This window comes from Bufo gargarizans, chromosome 7 (assembly GCF_014858855.1).
Source record: "Bufo gargarizans isolate SCDJY-AF-19 chromosome 7, ASM1485885v1, whole genome shotgun sequence".
In the NCBI taxonomy this organism is placed as follows: domain Eukaryota; kingdom Metazoa; phylum Chordata; class Amphibia; order Anura; family Bufonidae; genus Bufo; species Bufo gargarizans.
This window is the reverse complement of record NC_058086.1, coordinates 1,989,167-2,010,805: the sequence shown is the minus strand read 5'-3', so window position 1 is coordinate 2,010,805 and position 21,639 is coordinate 1,989,167. Positions and strand designations below refer to the sequence as shown.

At 41.6% G+C, this 21,639-nt stretch overlaps 1 protein-coding gene across 1 annotated transcript in view; it reads left to right on the top strand.

The window, feature by feature from the left end:
* MEI1 (meiotic double-stranded break formation protein 1) overlaps window positions 1–21,639 on the top strand; it is a 502,988-nt gene that overhangs the window by 277,539 nt on the left and 203,810 nt on the right. The window contains exons 13-16 of the mRNA XM_044301444.1: window positions 807–898; window positions 6,226–6,367; window positions 11,105–11,216; window positions 15,202–15,262. Of these exons, the coding sequence (XP_044157379.1) occupies window positions 807–898; window positions 6,226–6,367; window positions 11,105–11,216; window positions 15,202–15,262 (407 nt within the window). The remainder of the gene's footprint in view (window positions 1–806; window positions 899–6,225; window positions 6,368–11,104; window positions 11,217–15,201; window positions 15,263–21,639) is intronic.

Sequence of the window (21,639 nt, the reverse complement as noted above, 5' to 3'; positions counted from 1 at the left end):
CACTGTATAGGGGATGGAGTGTAAATACCAGGGTAATGCCTTGGGTAGCCCAAAGTCAAAACAGTTGGTTGGCACAGTGGATCTGCATTTATTGCCATAACAGTGCTATTCTTGCAATATGACAGTTAGTGTTGAGCGAATTTGAGTCAAGAAAAATTTGATTTGTCTGCTTCACCGAATTTCGCTTTGTGACGAATTATTTCATCATGAAGCGCAAGTGCAATGACGGGGAATGGCGATTGTGCCGCCCACTGTCATTGAACACCTCATCGCTGATCGTGGCATCTGGGGTTAATAGTGAGGGCTTTCAGGGTGTTAATCCGGTAAAAAATAAAAATAAATACTCGGTGTGTGATGACGTCACAGTGCACGGGATTTCGCGTGGGATCTTCAATCAAGATGGCTGCAGTGGCCTCTTCACGCTCAAATTGATGAGCTGAATATTTTTTTTTTTTAACTTAATTTCATGGAAAATTGATTAGTTATCACGAAGCATGAGGAAATTTGGCTTTGCAGTGAATCACATTTTTCCTGAAAATCGTATAGAAGTCCACTTTGGATACTTCAATTTGCTCAACCCTAGTGACAGTGATTGGCTGCAGCAGTTTCAAGACTTCATCACTTCCAATCCGGCAGGGATGGGAGCTGCAACACAAATGGATACGGTGTGACTTTTAACAGGCCACATTTTGAAATTTTTTTGTAGTATCGAATAACCACTTTATTTTTTTTATATCACAAATGCTTTCTTACTAGAACTTTATATACAAAGTTATTTATTGAGTTTGTATTGTATTTATCTCCAGAAAATCCAACCTAAGAAGCATGATAACAAAAGTACCTCTCGTCAAAGACAATTTCTTACTAATGTCTTGGAGAGTTTTCACAATGCCTGCAGGTAAGGTACCTTAGGTAGCATAGAAACTCATCCAACACCATTTTTATTTTATGTTACCCCTTCCATAGCCCAACTTTAATTTTTTTTTACTGTAAGAAATTTGATTATTGACAATATTAAAGGATAATAATACAAACCGGATTCCCAAAAAGTTGGGACACTATACAAATCGTGAATAAAAACGGAATGCAATGATGTGGAGATGGCAAATGTCAATATTTTATTTGTAATAGAACGTAGATGACAGATCAAACGTTTAATCCGAGTAAATATATCATTTTAAAGGAAAAATACGTTAATTCAAAATTTCACGGTGTCAACAAATCCCCAAAAAGTTGGGACAAGTAGCAATAAGAGGCTGGAAAAAGTAAATTTGAGCATAATGAAGAGCTGGAAGACCAATTAACACTAATTAGGTCAATTGGCAACATGATTGGGTATAAAAAGAGCTTCTCAGAGTGGCAGTGTCTCTCAGAAGCCAAGATGGGTAGAGGATCACCAATTCCCACAATGTTGCGCAGAAAGATAGTGGAGCAATTTCAGAAAGGTGTTACCCAGCAAAAAATTGCAAAGAGTTTGCATCTATCATCGTCAACTGTGCATAACATCATCCGAAGATTCAGAGAATCTGTAACAATCTCTGTGCGTAAGGGTCAAGGCCGTAAAACCATACTGGATACCCGTGATCTCCGGGCCCTTAAACAACACTGCACCACAAACAGGAATGCTACTGTAAAGGAAATCACAGAATGGGCTCAGGAATACTTACAGAAACCATTGTCAGTGAACACAATCCACCGTGCCATCCGCCGTTGCCAGCTGAAACTCTACAGTGCAAAGAAGAAGCCATTTCTAAGCAAGATCCACAAGCTCAGGCGTTTTGACTGGGCCAGGGATCATTTAAAATGGAGTGTGGCAAAATGGAAGACTGTTCTGTGGTCAGACGAGTCACGATTCGAAGTTCTTTTTGGAAATCTGGGACGCCATGTCATCCGGACCAAAGAGGACAAGGACAACCCAAGTTGTTATCAACGCTCAGTTCAGAAGCCTGCATCTCTGATGGTCTGGGGTTGCATGAGTGCATGTGGCATGGGAAGCTTGCATGTCTGGAAAGGCACCATCAATGCAGAAAAATATATTCAGGTTCTAGAACAACATATGCTTCCATCCAGACGTCATCTCTTTCAGGGAAGACCCTGCATTTTTCAACAAGATAATGCCAGACCACATTCTGCATCAATCACAACATCATGGCTGCGTAGGAGAAGGATCCGGGTACTGAAATGGCCAGTCTGCAGTCCAGATCTTTCACCTATAGAGAACATTTGGCGCATCATAAAGAGGAAGGTGCAACAAAGAAGGCCCAAGACGATTGAACAGCTAGAGGCCTGTATTAGACAAGAATGGGAGAGCATTCCTATTTCTAAACTTGAGAAACTGGTCTCCTCGGTCCCCAGACGTCTGTTGAGTGCTGTAAGAAGAAGGGGAGATGCCACACAGTGGTGAAAATGGCCTTGTCCCAACTTTTTCGGGATTTGTTGACACCATGAAATTCTGATTCAACATATTTTTAACCTTAAAATGGTACATTTTCTCAGTTTAATCTTTTGTTCTGTGATTTATGTTCCATTCTGAATAAAATATTATAAGTTTGCACCTCCACATCATTGCATTCAGTATTTATTCACAATTTGTATAGTGTCCCAACTTTTTGGGAATCCGGTTTGTAATATTGAACAACAAAAATATTCTCACGTAAGTTATAGGGGATGGTCAGCAAAGAAAAAACACCCAAAAATTGTAAATTGAGATAAAGAAAATATATTACCGTATTTTCCGCTTTATAAGACTTACTTTTTTCACAAAAAAATTGGTCATGTGACTTATAAAGCGAATAGAGCAATATTACATGAGGGATGGAGACACCATTAAAGGGGTTGTCCGAGTTATAAAAAAGAAAAAAGAAAGAAAGAACTGTAAATCAAATGGCCAGCAAGCTAAGCAAGTTTTTGGCAAAAAGATATATATATATATATATATATATATATTAATATCCCTAGTTCTGTTCTGGCCCTTAGTTGACATGCAGTTGCCAAGCTGTGGGGACTTGTAACAACAAAGTCTACCTTTCCTCTCTTCCTGCTCTTCAAAGGGAGTGAATAAAGTTGCTGTCCCCCTTTTAATCTGACTCATGTAGTATGTGTGGGACTACAAGTCCCAGCTGTACAGTACAATGACATTGCTGATACACACAGGATATTCCCTCTACCTGTTCTTGTGCAATGCTCTGCAGACACTTCCTCAAAGCCATTAGAAGAGCAGAGAGGAGAAAACTCCTCCAGTCTGTTAGTTCTGTGTTTGTAGGGTGAGGAGGGAGTAAAGATCCTGTACACAGCATTTATCTGCTCAGTGCCTGGAGAAGAGTAAACCCTGTAGCTGCTCAGAACCTGAGGCAGAGCCTCCAGTCCTGAGTCTGTGCTGCTGATGGTAGAAGGGGTTACACTTTGCTGAAGAATCCAGTGGGAAGGGGGACACAAGGCAGACAGCAGAGGGAAGTTCAGGGGACATGCCTTGAGCAGCTCCCTCTGCCCCCTTAGGCTTGTATACGGAATGTCATCAGAGCAGGGAAAGAAGCTGACATTACAGGTCATGTGATGCTCAGCTAACTAGAAGAATAGGGCCATTGTAGATGAAGCAAGTGAATTGAAAAGCCCTTAGATTTGCTTAGCTAGAAACATACAAAGAACAAAAAACATAACTTGGACAACCCCTTTAAAATATGCATGTCTGACTGTTGTTACATCATATTGTTGCACATATGTGAACAAAAACGCATCACTGTTCCAAATTGCAGTACAACCTTTAGGCCCCTTTCACACGAGCGAGTTTTCTGCGCGGGTGCAATGCGTGATGCGAGTGCATTGCGCCCACACAGATTCCAGACCAATTCATTTCAATGGGGCTGTTGGTTTTCACGCATCACTTGTGCGTTGCGTGAAAATTGCAGCATGTTCTATATTCTGCGATTTTCACGCAACGCTGGCCCTATAGAAGTGAAAGAAGCTGCGTGGAAATTACATCGCATCCGCAAACAAGTGCGGATGCGATGTATTTTTCACTGATGGTTGCTAAGAGATGTTGTTTGTAAACATGAAGTTTTTTTATCACACGCGTGCAAAACGCATTAAATAGCATTGCGTGATAAAAACTGAACTGAACGCGATCGCAAACAAAACTGATTAGACTCGCTTGCGAAATCGCGCAAGTTTTCACTGAACGCATCCGGACCTAATCCGGACACGCTCGTCTGCAAGGGACCTTAGGACTTTTCCACATGAGCGAGTTTTCTGTCCAGATGCAATGATATAGTGTGCATTGAAACCTGACCCATTATTTTAGTGGGTCTGTGCCCATAAGCAATGTTTTTCAGACATCATTTTTGCGTTCATGAAAAATCGCAGTATGCTCTATATTGTACGCATCCCTGGCCCCATAGAAGTGAATCCGAAGGCATCCGGATGCAATGCGTTTTGCTTTGATGGTTGCTAGGAGATATAGATTGTTATTCTGCAGTTTCTCTTCATACGTGTGAAAAATGCATCAAAACTGATTGCATCCATGCTGAATTAACACACACATTGCACGCTATTGCAGACAAAACTGATTGAACTTGCATGCAGATCCTTACACAATCCGTATCGCTTGTGTGAAAGAGGCCTTAATGTCTATATCATAAACTGAAGTTCTCCACAACTTATCTTAGCAGAATGTGAAGTGTGTGGTAACGTGCGAAACATGTCAGCGGGGACGCACCATTAAAATGTAATTTCCATTACTAAAAGTTACGTTTTATTTTTGCAGCTGGAGGTCTATCACCATTTTTCTCACAAGTTCAGACAGTATTTTATATTTCATTTTCAATGGCATAGTGCTGCCAAAATGAAAAAGAAAAACATAGAAATTCAGAAAAAATTGTTCGCTATGAATATTGAATTAAAAAATACCGCTTTTTTTATGTCCCTTTAAAAGCAGCAAAAAATGTAAATAATCAAATGTATTTTTAATGCCAATTCCAAAAAAGTTGAGACTGTAAAATGTAAATATATGTAAATAAAATCTGAATGCAATGATTTGCAAATCTCATGGACCTATATTTTATTCACAATAGATGATAGAACACATATCAGATGTTTGAAAGTGAGACATTTTACCATTTCATGAAAAAAATCACTCATTTTGAACTTTATGACTGGAACATATCCCCAAAATGTCGGGCATGTGCCATATCTACCATTGTATAGCACCCCCTCTTCTTTTAACAACAGTCTGTAAAGGTCTGGGAAGTGAAGACACCAATTCTTGTAGTTTTGGGAGAGGAATGTTGACCCATTTTTTTTTATAGGATCAACAGTCCTGGGACTCCTTTATCGAATTATTTGTTTCATGATGTTCCAAATATTTTCTGTTGGTGAAAGGTCTGGACTGTAGGCAGGCCAGTTTGGCTACCAGACACTTCTTCTGCAAAGCCATGCTGTTGTGGTGGATGCAGTCTGTGGCTTATAATTATCTTGCTGAAATATGCAAGGTCTTCCCTAAAAGGGATTTTGTCAGGATGGGAGTATATGTTGTTCTAAAACCTCTACATACTTCTCAGCATTAATATCGCCTTTCCAGATGTTGATGCTGCCCAGGCCATATGTATTAATGCAAACCCCAATTAGTGACTCAATTAGGTCCTGGTAGGTTGTCACAGGTATCTGGAGCCATGCTGACGCAGTGCATCCCACAGCTGTTGGAGTGTGAGGATCCATAGAACCAGCACAATGATCAGTGTGGTCCCACAGGTGCTTAGCTGGGTTCAAGTTTTGGGAATTGGGGCCTCGGGTAGAACTTGGAAATCTTGGGCATGCTCTTCCAACCAGTGTTGGATATTTCCAGCCATGTGACATGTTGCATTGTCTTGCTGGAAGATCCCACCAGATCTGGGACACCTGTGATATTTGAAGAATATTAGTAATTTATTATATAATTTAATATTTTAGCACATTTAAAGATGATTATTCTAAAATTGGACCACCCTATTAAATTGAAAGGTATATTAGCTTTATGAAAATTTAGGAGAGCATTCTCATTCCCATCAATAGAACTATTCTAATCCACAGTGTGGACAAGAGTAGGACACGTTCTATAATTTGCAGACTGGCCACATTGATCTGCAAAAAATATGGATGTGTGCATGACCCCATAAAAATGAATGCATCACTGTGCTATTCTCAAACATTTTTGATTGAATTGAATCAGAGATTGTTGTTTTTTTTTCTATTTAGATTAGCCCTGGATTGTGAAGAATACCATATAGCTCATAATAATGCCTTCACAGCACCCTCTTCCAAAAGCAGCAATAACCTCCAGACATTTTCTCTTTATTTGTTAAATACATGTGACAATTTTTGTATTCCAATTGTTTTGGTAAGTACAATTTCTTGACATTTAGGGTATAGATAAATAATTTTTATGAACAAATTAATTTAGTTTCTTTTGATCATTGAAGAATATTTCACAGCTACCGAGCTTATGGCTTAACAGGGCCAGACACTTTTACAAGGTCTGATGTTTCATACCTCATTGCCACTGAGCCTAGAGAAGGAGGTACTTTATTGTAAATAAGTGATATGCAACAATAACGTTATACCACTGTTTTCTGTCACTTTGCCTATATTGCAAAGGCTGAATGAAATTCATGTTTCTAATTACACATTACACAGTGGTGTCCACAATTAACCATTGATTTTATCTCAACATGGCCAGATATGTGTAGTACAAATTGTAGTGCCTAACTAATTCCAACAGAACATCCTGACTTTACAAATACCAAATGTGCCTGCAATACGACTCTTCAGACAGCAGGCTGCACATTATGCACTAGCTAATACCTGAACACATGGTCATAAGGTCCAACACCTTTTGAGATTTGGTTTGTTTCAGATTTGCCTCATTTTTTTAAAAGTTTTCTTTGGACCTGAATCAGTTCTACCCGAATCAAAGTTGCATCAATTGCCCTGCAAGTCGGTATTTAACCTCTTGTCGCCTCAGAATTTTTAGGAAAGAAGTTAGCTTTTTTTGTTATTTTTTAATGAATTTTTTGCTTTTTCTCTCCACCTCCCCCCTCCCTCTAAGCTCTTGAATGCAATGACAGCAATAGCAAATAATGCCAGAGTGACACTGACAAGCATGTTTGACGACGTTAACGAATAGCGTGTGTGACGAAACTAACCTCTCCACTAGGTTTTGGAGGGGGCTGTTTGCCAGCCTCTTGCCTCAGGATTATGGCCCATATACTAACTTTGAAGGAGAAGATAGCCTAAATCTGTGGAACTGGGCAGGAAAGCCATGCTTGCGGTCGGCCAAATGTGACTTCCATGGAATTTGGGAGTCCCTGCTCGGATCTGGGTGATTTTTTCTAAGGTACACAACGTCTTTTGTGCTGTCCACACAGAGAACTTGTCCATAAAATGGCTGCAGATGGAAGGTCATGTGACCAGGCAAATCACCTCCATGTGATATCTCCTCCATCCAAACACCCTGCACCTGCACTAAACTTCAAACAGAACAAGTGCAGATGGCAGGGGCAGTGTTTCTGAATGTAGGAGACATCACATGGAGGTGATTTGCCTGGTCACATGACCCTCCATCAGTAACCATTTTATGAACAAGACCTCTGTGTGGACAGCACAAAAGACATTGTGTACCTTATGAAGCATAGAATTTTAACAAAGGCTGTATTAGTAAGTGCCATAAAATCATCTTATGCACACTTTTGGCCAACCCCCTTTAAGCTTTTTCATATTACATAGCTTCCAAAAATTGTTCCTTATCGGGGAATATTTATAAACACACATTGTATTATGTGAAAAAAATGTCTTGTTGAGAGATCAAATGTTTAAAAATTATGGCTTAACAGGGCCAGACACTCACACACCAAGAGTCTCACTACACCACCAAAAAAAAAAAGTTAATTAAGACAAAGGACTGGAAATGCATCACATTTGCAGACTGACAAGAGATAAATTTTGTGTAGAGCACCAACAAGTCAAATCTTTCATATAGCAGAGATATACTTGCTTGCCTGGCCAAGAATCAGTCCCACCACACCGCCCAGGCCTGTTATAACATCCTCCCCCTGCTTGAAATGGCTGATAACAGGATGAAATAGGTTGTATTACCCTGTCCTGAAGTCTTCCTCCCCCTTGCCTGAAATTACTTATAATGGGGCAATAGATCAGCTTCTCCCTAGCCGGAAATGGCTGATAACAGGAAGCAATAGATTATATGCCCATTTCCTGCAGTCAGCTTCTCCCCAGCCTGAAATGGCTGAAAACAGGGAGCAATAGATTGTATTCCCCTGTCCTGCAGTCAGCTTCTCCCTGGCCCAAAATGGTTTATAGCAGGAAGTAATAGATTATATTCTCCTGTCCTAAAGTCAGCCTCTCCCTGGCTAGAAATGGCTGATAACAGGAGCTATAGATTGTGTTTACTAGTCCTACAATGGCTGGTAACATTGTAAAATAGTTTTTCCCTGGCCTATAGTGGATACATTTCTAGACAAGGGTTTATAGGGACAGTTAATGAGAGAATATGTAGTAATGTACTCTACTTAGTGCATATCAAAGAACAACCACTGTGAAGACCCCGACCCCCAACTGTACTGCAAACAAACATGCAGCTGAATGAGTAATTGAGCTAAATGTGGTACACTCGACACCCAGTGGTTGTGATGTGAATTTCAGCCTCTCAAGAATTTAGATCAGATCCTGTGATGTTATACTCGACTGCTTTCATGACAAATTGTATTCCTGAACTCTTTCGCTATCAGCGCTGTACATGTATGGTACTGGAGCGATAGGCAAACATGGCGTCCGCTGAGGGCCACTGAGGTTGCCGGTAATTGATTTCAATACACTCAGCCTTGCTCAAGAGGCTTATGGCATTGAAGCTGCAACCAAGTGGCAGGCCAATATAAGAAAAGAGCAATCCTGAGCAATAACTGGATTTTAAAAATCCATGATTGTTCAGAATAAAAAAAAAAAGGATTTTGTGCACTCACATACGAGCTTCAAAATCATTACAATTTTTTTTAAAAACCTTAAAAAAATACATTTTTTTTTTAAATATAAAAGTTTAAATCACCCCCTTTCTGTATAATAAAATATAAATACATAAATAACAATAAATATAAACATAATTGGATTCACCGTGACCGAAAACGCCTGTACTATTAAAATATAAAAATATTTTTGCAATACGGCCAATGGTGTAACTAAAAAAAGGGGTAGAAATGGCCAATTGGTAATTTTTTCATTGCTTCTTTTACCCCCAAAAATGTAATAAAATGTGATCAAAAAGTCACACACACTCCAAAATCTTATCAATAAAAACAAGTTTGCCCCGCAAAAAAATGCCGCCACACAGCTCAGTAGATGTAACTATAAAAAAGTTATAGGGGTCAGAATATGATGATGTAAAAAAATATATATATTTTCTGAGTTTCAAATTATTTTTACACAATTTAGACATGAAACCTATACATGTGGGGTATCTTTGTAATCGTACTGACCCAGGGAATGAATGACAGAAGTCAGTTTTGCCGCAAAGATAACGTAGTAGGGATAAAACCCATAAAATGGTGGAGGAATTGCATTTTTTCCCAATTCCACCCCATTTGGATTTATTTACCGCTTCTCACTACATTGTATGCCATAATAAATGGTGGCATTAGAAAGTACAACTTGTCCCGCAAAAAATTAGCCCTCATACAGCTGAAATATAAAAAAGTTATGGCTCAAGGAAAATAGAGAAGAAAAATGAAAACGCAAAAACAAAAAAAACCTCCAGTATCCGGGTGATGCTAGGGAGGCTCGTCCCCGTCACAGGCTGCTATTGGCTGGTGTTGAAATTGAATTTTTACAGCCTACAGCTATATTGAGATGATGCATGTTCGATTTGAGTTTTGACCAATACTGTAACAGCACACATAAACCATATCCTTAGGTTTGTGCACAAGCATATTCTGTTTATCCACAGCTCTGTACCAGGTACTATAGAGCTTTAGCATAACTCCCACATTTTTGGATGGTTAAAGAGGGATACTTGTAATTTCCCTGTAATGTTAGGTGTTTTTTAATTCCTATGCATGTCTGTTGATATTACATATTTACTGTGCTTTGTTACTGTAGGCATACTTTTATGGGGACACAGGAGCTTAAAGGGAGTCTTTCACCTAATCTGAGCGTTTTAGACCGCTCAGATCAGGTTATAGACTCTTTAACCCTCATTACGATCATACCTGTCTCTTATGTGTCCCTCGCCCAGATGTGCCCAGAAAAACACACCTCCAGCCGGCGGACGTCACGAGCGGCACCAGAGGACGGCGGGCTGGGAACTGGCCCGCACCTGCGCACTGCTCTGCCCATTATGGGCAGAGGAACATCCTTTCATATTGCGCATGCGCCGGCCGGCTGTCTTTAGTTGGCCGGCGCATGCGCAATATGAAAAGCTGTTCATCTGCCCATAATGGGCAGAGCAGTGCGCAGGTGCGGGCCAGTTCCCAGCCCGCCGTCCTCTGGTGCCGCTCGTGACGTCCGCCGGCTGGAGGTGTGTTTTTCTGGGCACATCGCCCAGTAACGCCGCCCCTGGGCACCTTCAGAAGGTAATTTGCATAAGTTTAAAAAGTGTTATTTTCATTATCTGGGCGAGGGACACATAAGAGACAGGTATGATCGTAATGAGGGTTAAAGAGTCTATAACCTGATCTGAGCGGTCTAAAACGCTCAGATTAGGTGAAAGACTCCTTTTAAGACCACTCAAATTACACATAGCATAATTCCTGTGTAAATATACTGTAGCAATTCCACAACAATCTGCAGGGAATTCGGCATTAAATCTACATTAAATTGTCCAATTTTTTTTATTCAGATTTGTGCATTTCACTTGCAGAAAACAGATGAAAGGAGAAAAGAGAGAATACTTTCCTCCCCTGGTGCTTCACTGTCTCTAATGTTACCTCTAATGAGATGTATAACAAATATTTACACGTGCTTCTGATTTCTAAAAACAAAATAACTATAGGAATAATGTTATGTTCTTTAATGGCATGTTATTATTTATACAGGTGTGTGATATTGTATGTTCCTTCATTTTAATTTGTAGAGATATTCTGAATGGCTATCAGATCCAGCAACAATGGAAATATTTTTTTTGCTGCTTACAGACATGTTTGCAGTTGGACCTAATATGAAAGAAACATTTGCTGTAAAACTAGGTATAGTATGTATGTTACCATTGGATGAAATATGTAAATTATTAGGTTCTGTTTATTTGATTTGATCTGTTGCCATCCTTGTCCATTTAGTATAGTACTGTCAGGTATGGGTTGCATTGATAAATGTTTTTTCTGGGACATTCTAACATTGCTATAATCATCCCAGGGGCCAGAGCACTTATGTGAACGTTATGGGGGTCATTAATTAAGACCAGTGTTTTAGACCACGGTCTTAATAACCACAGTGATCTGGCAGTGGATTAGCTGAAGTTATGAAGAGGCGCCAGCCTCTACATAACTTTGGCCCATACACCGCCGGTCTAAATGTAAGCCAGCTTCCTTGCTGGCTTAAATTTAGACTATTTTCTGTGCCTAAACATGTATCCCAGCCCACGCCACACCCTCTTTTTTTAGACCTGGTGTAAGCAGGGAAAAGTCGCAGATAGCGGCGCAAACAACCTTTATGCCACAATCTGAGACAGATATACGCCAGAAAACTGACCCCCTATGTGCTTTCATTGTATCAAAAGAAAAAAATATAGGGGTGGAGCGTAGCCACTGGTGGAAATGACTGCTTTAATTTAGCTCTCTAATAACAGTAGTTTCTCAGTGTCAGACTAAAGTTCCTTAGATCTATCTGAGGAAAGTATCCTGAGGTCCCACCCGCACACACTGCAAAGGGACCCTAAGCAAGCAAACTATGTGGGTCCCTTTTATGTACAGCTTGATGTTTTGTGAACACTTCGGAATTTTCTGCATTTTTGTATAAATTTGACCTAAAACTGAATTAGATTTTTACACATGCCATGCATGCTGCTGATTCTCTGTAATTCGATCACGTTTAGAAAGGGGCATGTTCAAAATAATAGCAGTGGGGAGTTCAATTAGTGAGGTCATTCATTTGAAAAACAGGTGGCAATTATTGCCCTTATTTGAGCAAGGAAGGCAGCAAATATTATACATCCTGGTTACAGTGCATTTCTCTCTGACGTTCTGAGTAAAATGGGTCATTCCAGACATTGTTCAGAAGAACAGTGTACCTTGATTAAAAGGTTGATTGGAGAGGGGAAAACATATAAAGAAGTGCAGAAAATGATAGGCTGCTCAGCTAAAATGATCGCAAATGCTTTAAAATTGCAACCAAAACCTGAAAGACGTGGAAGAAAGTGAAAAACTACCATTCAAATGGATAGAAGAATAGCCAAAATGACAAGGACTCAGCCAACAATCAGCTCCAGGAAGATCAAAGAAGTTCTAAAGTTACCTGTGAGTACTGTTACAATTAAAAGATGCCTATGTGAAGCCAAGCTATCTGCAAGAAGCCCCCACAAAGTCCCACTGTTGAAAAAAAGACATGTGCCGAAGAGGTTAGAATTTGCCAAAGAGCACATTGACTGGCCTAAAGAGACATTTTGTGGACTGATGAAAGTAAGACTGTTGTTTTGGGTCTAGTGGCCAGAGACAGTTTGTCAGACAACCCCCAAACACTGAATTCAGGCCACAGTACACTGTGAAGACAGTGAAGCATGGTGGTGCAAGCATCATGATATGGGGATGTTTATCATCCTAAGGTGTTGGGCCTATTTATCGCATACTAGGGATCATGGATCAGTTTGAATGCATCAGAATACTTGAAGAGGTCATGCTGCCTTATGCTGAAGAGGAAATGCCCTTGAAATGGGTGTTCCAACAAGACAACGACCCAAAACACACCAGTAAACATGCAAAATCTTGGTTCCAGACCAACAAGATTGATGTTATGGAGTGGCCAGCCCAATCCCTGAATCTTAATCCAATAGAAAACTTGTGGGGTGATATAAAAAATACAGTTTCTGAGGCAAAACCAAGAAATAGAGAAGAACTGTGGAATGTAGTCCAATCATCCAGGGCTGGAATGCCTGTTCACAGGGGCCAGAAGTTGGTTGACTCCATGCAACACAGATGTACAGCAGTTCTCAGAAACAGTGGTTATACAACTAAATATTAGTTAAGTGATTCAAAGGAAAGCAAAATCTTCAAACATTTTTCAGTTTATATAGTGAATGTTTGAGTTTGTAAAGAAGACTACAAACACTGCAATTTTTTTTGGAAAAGTCTAATATTCACTCTTCCTAAAAAGAAATTGAGGAACAACACGAATTTTATATATTTTTCTTCATGTTTTGATTTGGAATAGAATGTGTAGTGTTCCCAATGCATTTGGGTGTATGGAAATAAAAGCTATTGGAAGGATTTTGAGCTTTATTCACTTTTTTTTTTAAACACTGCTATTATTTTGAACACAACTGTATGTGAACATTTGCTGTTAGTATCTGATGTGCAGCATTAACTGCAACTTAATGTTCCCGGTCATTTTTTATTTATTTTTTTCAAATCTGTTTTCTATTTTAACATATCAAAACAGTACAGAAAAGAGTGCTGGAGCACAATGGATATAATTGCATAAATACGCCTAGACAGAAACAGAGAGAGAGAATCACAAAAAAACATATATACGGTGTGGCGAAACCAACCTCGCCACTGTGTTTTGGAGGGGGCTGTTTGAAGGCCTCTTGCCTCAGGATTATGGCCCATGCTAACTTTTGAACCCCTGAACCTATTCAAGTGAATTTTGTATAGGTTGTTCCCCCAAGTTATACTGTTTAAATTGATGTAAGTTATATGTATGGACAATGTAACCTCACAAAGTTGTAACAATTTATAATAAGTGTAACTTGTCAGCTTGGGAGGAATATGCTGGGTGTGGTTCTATTGTCCCATTGTGCCATTGTCCCATTGTGTGTTTAAATTGTGATGTCTGTTCTGTTGTCTCCACATGTGTATTGGCGATCTCCCCTTTGTCCTGAAAGATAATTGTATTGCCCTCGGTTGTCTCTGGGACAGAGAGGAGGAAACCATGATACATTGTGGGGATGTGTTGTGTCTGTTCTGTGTCGCAGTCTCCCTTCTGGTCCTCTAGGGGGCGGGAACGATTGGTTGCTGTACTTGCATTGTGTGTGTTGTAAGATACTGATTGGTTGGATTTCAAAACCCTGTGGGCAGTACTATGTTTGTTTTTTATGAATAAAAGAGGCTGTATCTGAAGTACAGTCAGAGCACTGCTTGACCCTCAACACGGAGCCTTGTCTTGTTATTGGGGGGATTCCCTGTATGCTGTTAGACACTGATTGCCAGGAGTGTAAGCTGATTGGATGCTTTTCCTGTTCGTCTGCTGGCAGCTATTCGCGAGGTTCCAGTTTGGAGTGCTATTTTGTATCCAGTTCGGGAGGTTGGTGTTCTGCAGTAGCTGTGCCTGTCTCTCAGAAAGGGGCATATCGCCTAAACTGATTTTAACCCCTTGTCTGCTGAAACGGTCCGTTACATACGGGTAAAGCCAACTAAGACAGATTTCAATGTTAAGTCATGTAGATTGTTACCCAGGAAAGTAGGTAATTGTCCTGGTTTGTCTCTTGCCTGTATCTTTGTTTGTCTTGGATTCACCTTTATAACAAAATATGTCATACTCACCTCACCGATTCACCACTGCTTCCATTACAACGCTTCATGGTCCCCTCTAGTCTATGCTTCCTTCTCATCTACTTCCCATAGCCTTTCCCATCATCTATTTTTTTTTCAGCATGGAAGTTGCACATTTGTGTTACAAGTTTAAGACCTAAAGCTCTCTCCTCTAAAATTTCACATTTTTATTACTAATGACAAAGTTACCAGCTTTCTATGGCTTTTAGACACACTGTTTTGTATTTTTCACCTCTAAAGGTATCTTTAATACCCTTTTTATTTTCCTGCAATATCCAGCCTACTTTATTTTCCCTGTAACTGCTGTAATGTTTTGGAATAATCGAATAAACAACAGTGTACCTACCTATTTGACTTGTCATTGTTATGTATTAAATTAACATGCATTCTAATATGTTTTTGGTTAGGAGATTTAGTAATTTCATATTTGTTTTTAGAGGACATTCTTAGTTTTACATTCTTTTCACAGCTTCCGCTTCAATCATTAGATTGGCCTTGGAAACAAAGTCAACATTATGTTCGATTCAAAGGTAAGACAAACAAAAAGCAATAACTGGATCGTTTGTATAGAATTTTGTGCTTCTTTTGGTAGTTTAACGAGACACTAAGGGTCCATTCACACGTCCTTAGCAAATTGCGGATCCACAATATACCGGGCCAGCACCCCTATAGAAATGCCTATTCTTGTCCGCTATAGCGCGCAAGAATAGGACATGTTCTATTTTTTCGGGAGCCGCGCACCGGAAAATCAGGGCCGCACACCGGAAATGCGGATGCGGACAGCACACTGTGTGCTGTCTGCATCTCTTCCGGCCCCATTGAAAATTAATGGGTGTGGATCCGTTCTGCAGCATTGCGGAACGGATCTGGACCCATTCTACGGTTGTGTGAATGGAACCCTAACCATACTATGATTTATCATTGTTTGTGAACTTCTAACTGTCAAACGTTTATACTATGGCCCTGATTTATCAAGACTGACATATGCTACAGTGGTCTTGATAGGTGCAGACCTTGTCATAAATTAAATGCATCCTTCTGGCAGTCCATGAGCCAGAACGAAATCTACTCCAGCTCGTAGCTGGTGTAGATTTCAATCATTGTTGATGCCAGTTTCTTGCATACATGATAATAAATGGGGACCTTGCACATGTGCTGCCATCACCAGTCCTCCTACTAGTAAATGCAATGCAAAAATGGCAGTTATTATTATTATTATTTATTATTAAAGCGCCATTAATTCCATGGCGTTGTACATATGAAAAGGGGTATACATAATACAGACAATTGCAGTAAGCATGAACAAGACGCCTTACAAACTGGTACAAAAGGAGAGAGGGCCCTGCCTTCGAGGGCATTTGAAAACTGTCAAATCCTGGCTTTGTGGCAAATCAAAGGCTAAGGGGTATGATTAATCCCCCCATATATGCTTAGTGGATGCTTTAGAGTAGTAGAATTGTCTGTTATAATTGTCTGTATACATATATATATATATATATATATATATATATATACTCACCTAAATAATTATTAGGAACACCATACTAATACGGTGTTGGACCCCCTTTTGCCTTCAGAACTGCCTTAATTCTACGTGGCATTGATTCAAAAAGGTGCTGATAGCATTCTTTAGAAATGTTGGCCCATATTGATAGGATAGCATCTTGCAGTTGATGGAGACTTGAGGGATGCACATCCAGGGCACGAAGCTCCCGTTCCACCACATCCCAAAGATGCTCTATTGGGTTGAGATCTGGTGACTGTGGGGGCCATTTTAGTACAGTGAACTCATTGTCATGTTCAAGAAACCAATTTGAAATGATTCAAGCTTTGTGACATGGTGCATTATCCTGCTGGAAGTAGGCATCAGAGGATGGGTACATGGTGGTCATGAAGGGATGGACATGGTCAGAGACAATGCTCAGGTAGCCCGTGGCATTTAAACGATGGCCAATTGGCACTAAGGGGCCTAAAGTGTGCCCAGAAAACATCCCCCACACCATTACACCACCACCACCAGCCTGCACAGTGGTAACAAGGCATGATGGATAAATGTTCTCATTCTGTTTATGCCAAATTCGGACTCTACCATTTGAATGTCTCAACAGAAATTGAGACTCATCAGACCAGGCAACATTTTTCCAGTCTTCAACAGTCCAATTTTGGTGAGCTCGTGCAAATTGTAGCCTCTTTTTCCTATTTGTAGTGGAGATGAGTGGTACCCGGTGGGGTCTTCTGCTGTTGTAGCCCACCTTTCTTTCCCGTTCTGACATTCCGTTTGGAGTTCAGGAGATTGTCTTGACCAGGACCACAACCCTACATGTATTGAAGCAACTGTCATGTGATTGGCTGACTAGATAATCACATTCATGAGGAATAGAACAGGTGTTCCTAATAATTCTTTAGGTGAGTGTGTATATATATATATAATATATATACACACACACATAATGAGCGAGTAAGATTTCTATACTGCAGGAATAACCCTAATATATAACAATGGCAGCACATCAGGCCAAATATCAATATGGAGGTGCAGGCCAATGGATCAGTCAACAAATCCAGGACAATATAAGGATTCAAAAAATATGGCAGCACTGTTACAAAAATGAGTGAAAAGAAAAACACTTTATTCACCCCTGTGGTCGCAACTAGGAATGAGCGACTTTGTGTTTTAAGTTTGGCGTACAAGGTTCGAACCTAGGTTATGTAAGAATTCCGTTATGGATTCTGCTACCATAGACCACAACATGTCCGCATTATAGGTCCACATCAGTTCTGCAATTTTGCTGAAGGGGTGCGGACCCATTAATTCTCAATGGGGCAGCAAAAGATGTGGATAGCACCACCATGTGCATCTGCACTTCCGTTCCGTGGCCCCACAAAAAAAAAAGCATGTCCTATTCCTGTCCGCAGCCACGGACAAGAATAGATATTTCTATCATAGTGCCAGATATATGCGGTCTGCAAAATGCGGAACGCACATGGCCGGTGTCCGTGTTTTCAGGTGAATGGGCCCTTATTGTCGGTGGTAGCGGAATCCATAACAGAATTCTTAGATAACCTGAACCTTGCACGCCGAACTTGAAACACAAGTTCACTCAACACTAATCGCAACGCTTTGGCTCATAGCTTGAAAAAATGACTCTGTGAATGAGCTGAAAACATGGGTGAATAAAGTGTTAGAGAGTTCGGACAAAAATATAAACGCAACACTTTCGGTTTTGCTCCCATTTTGCATGAGCTGAACTCAAAGATCTAAAACAATTTCTACATACACAAAAGACCCATTACTCTCAAATATTGTTACAAATCTGTGTTATTGAGCACTTTTCCTTAGCTGAGATAATCCAGTGCACAGTCCAGTGCTGTGTGATCAAACTGCACATTTCAGAGTGGACTTTTATTGTGGGCAGTGTAAGGCACACCCGTGCAATATTCATGCACCTTGATATGCCACACCTGTGAGGTGGGATGGATTATCTCGGCAAAGGAGAAGTGCTCACTAACACAGATTTAGACAGATATGTGAACAATTTTTTAGAGTAAGGGGTCTTTTGTGTATGTAGAAAATGTTTCAGATATATACTGTATATAGGTCATTTGTGGTCATGGCTGCGGAGATAACGACCGGACCTAAAGAGTGAAACAGCTTACCTGAAATGCCAGAAACTAACTAAATATGGCTAGCGGTGTGCCCATAGCCATGAGCGTGGGTAGACCTATAAGGGGGCAAAAAGCAAGTATAGGATATTTGTTAATGAGGATTTTAATGTATATTAGTTTTCTGACACGTGGTTCAAAACCACTTGTGGATAAGGACTTACGGATGAGGGATTTGGCAGATTCATTGTGCGAATTTAATCCATGAGCAGGGAGCGAAAGGCAGGCGGGGTCAATCCTATATGGTCTGCGTCTGGCATGACCTGAAAGAAAGCAGGGAAATTACAACGAGACAGGGCATCAACCGCAAGGTTTTTAGAGCCCTGAATGTGGTTGCAGAGAAAATGAAAATTTAATTGCATGGAGAGCCAAACCAACTTGCGAAGGAGAGACATGATTTGTGGGGATTTGGATCTGCCTTTCTCCAGTATCTCAACTACTGACTGGTTGTCGGTGATTAAGTGTCACAACCAGACAGCTGAGAAGCTCTGACAGAGGCTTTTCAGTACCTCCTCCTTGAGTTTCTGTGTTGTGGTATTCAGTTCCTCCTCTCGTTAACCTCTCTCAGCTGTCATGTGTTGGACTAATTGCTTCCCTTTAAATTCCTCCCCAGAATGCTTTTCTGGGCGGCTTATACTTCTTCCTGGAGTGTGTGTGCATGCTGACCTTGTTCTCCTGTCTGCTACAAAGCTAAGTGTTACCTTTATCTGTTATTTTCTGTTTGCTGGATCCCAGGTGACCCTGACTCCCTCCGTATCTTGTGTAGGGAGCCGGTGGTCGTGTCCCCTCACTATTGTAGGGTGCTCGGGGCTTTATAGTCAAGGTTCGTGGATATGCAAACCTCCACCATTAGGATCTTTGCATAGGCTGAGCAGCCAGGGAAAGTGCCAGGTCTTCTGCAGGGGTCTCCCTTGGTTCCTTAGCTTTTGGATCCAGCGAGTCATTTATACATGTTGCTTTGCCTTGTTTCCTGTACACCGTCCGTGACATTAAGGCCATTGGGGAGTTAGCCCAGTGCCTGCCCCAGACTTGGGCGGCTGCTACTTTTGGCAGAACCTCCAACAGGGGAGAAGATTTCAGAGATTCTCTGGACAAAGAAATTTCTGAAGGCCATGAACTCGCAAACCATTGTTTGCCGAAAATCTCCGCAAACCCTCCTGAGGTGGCTGCGTCGGAAAAAAACATGGGTGATGTGGGGCTCCAACAAGGAACGAACATGGAAATGCTGTTTCACTCAGACAGGAACACCTTCCACATTGCGAGCCTGGGAATCCAAGTGGATGGGAGAATCCTGTTTGGGAGCCACGGGAAGTAGCTAGAGCAGCCTGGAAATCAAGGCCCGACCCTGAGGCACGACCCTCATAGCAAAATTTTGCATGCCTAGTAGGGACTGGAGCTCTGCCTTGGTGATTGTGTTGGAGGACACTGCCTTGGAAATGGTCTCTTTGATTTTTGACAACTTTTCTTCTGGAAGTCTGGCTTCCATACTGATGGAATCCAGAACTATGCCCCAAAAAGTGACCGTGGTTGAAGGCCCTTCCGTTTTTGCAAAGTCATCCAGGAGGAAGTCATCCAGATAATGAACGACCATCTGACAGCCACAATGGTTGACCAAAATCCAATGTAGTGCCTGGGCGAATTGATCGAACAGCCAAGGACTGCTTTTGGAGCCGAAGGTTAGTCTGTTAGCGAAATAATACAAGTCCCTTCATCTGATCCCATAGAATTTCCACAACTGTGCCTGGAACGACAAGAGCTTGAAGGCATCTGCAATGTCGGCTTTGGCCAACCATGCCCCTGTGCCTGAAGGATGAGCTGAATATTAGTGCATAGAAAACTCTTCAGAGGGAATTAAGGAGTTTAAGCTAGGAATGCAGGAACCATAAGGAGCTGAAAGATCGTAGATGAGACTTTTTTTATTGGAGAATTTTTTTGACACAACTCCAATGGAGCTTACACACCAGAAATCAAAGGGAACTGTGGAGAAAGGCCCAATTAAAAAACCCTTGAGACACTCGGACAAGATCAGTGAAACAGGATCCATGATGGCTGACTGGAAATTGTCGTCCTCCCAGGTGGATTGAGGCAGGGCACCTGTGTGGAAACCCTCTGTGAACCTGTAGACCAGAAACCGACAAACTGAGGTTGGGGATGACCCTGGAGGAGGGTGGCCAGTAAATAAATGTTGACCCCGACTAGTCAGGAGTGTTTAGCTGACCTTTGGGGGCAAGTGGACTGAGGGTGAGCTCTGAAACATAACGAGCAGATGTGGAGGGCTCTACACTTGTTGTAATTGCACACGGCCATGTTGTAGTTATTACAAACCTGGCTCCTGCCTAAGAGAACTATGGGCCTACCTAGTTTGTGTACAGATGGCAACTGTTTTTGGATGCCAGATGGACCAGGAAGATACCTGTGTCATGGAACCATGAACCAGACGTACAACAAGAGATAAGTGGAAAATAAGAAGGTTTTATTGAAGAGCAAGCCGTAGCAAAGTCCGAACGGATGGCTAAACCGAAGCAGGGTCTTGCGGAGACAGGGGTCAGGAACCAGAAGGGTAGTCAGACGAAGCCAGGAACAGGAACCAACGGGGTAGTCAGACGAAGCCGGAATCAGGAACCAACGGGGTAGTCAGACGAAGCCGGAATCAGGAACCAACGGGGTAGTCAGACGAGGCCAGGATCAGGAACCAGAAGCAGCAGCAGTCTTGGAAGCATGTGAACACAGGAGGACCAAGCAAGGAACTGAAGCCACAGACCTCCTATATATATGAGCTAGGCATCCAGCTCCTCCCAGTGGGAAGGAGGAGCCGCAGGGTGGGAGGCTACAAGAAAACCCAGAAACCAAGATGGCCGCCAGCACATGTCAAACGAAGGGAACAGCAAGGAGGTAAGACCATGACAGTACCTCCCCCTCAAGGGCCCCTCCTCCGCGGAGTAAGGAACGGTTTCTGAGGGAAGCGTGCGTGGAAGGCTCGGAGCAAGACAGGAGCATGGACATCTGCGGAGGGAACCCAGGAACGCTCCTCTGGACCATAACCACGCCAATGGACCAAAAACTGCACCCGGCCGCGGACCAGGCGTGAGTCCAGGATATTGCTCACCTCATACTCCTCACGATTGCCCACTTGGACCGGACGAGGCCGAGGAATCGAGGAAGTGAAACGATTACACACCAGTGGCTTCAACAGGGAGACATGAAACACGTTGGAGATCCGCATGCCAGGAGGAAGCGCAAGGGC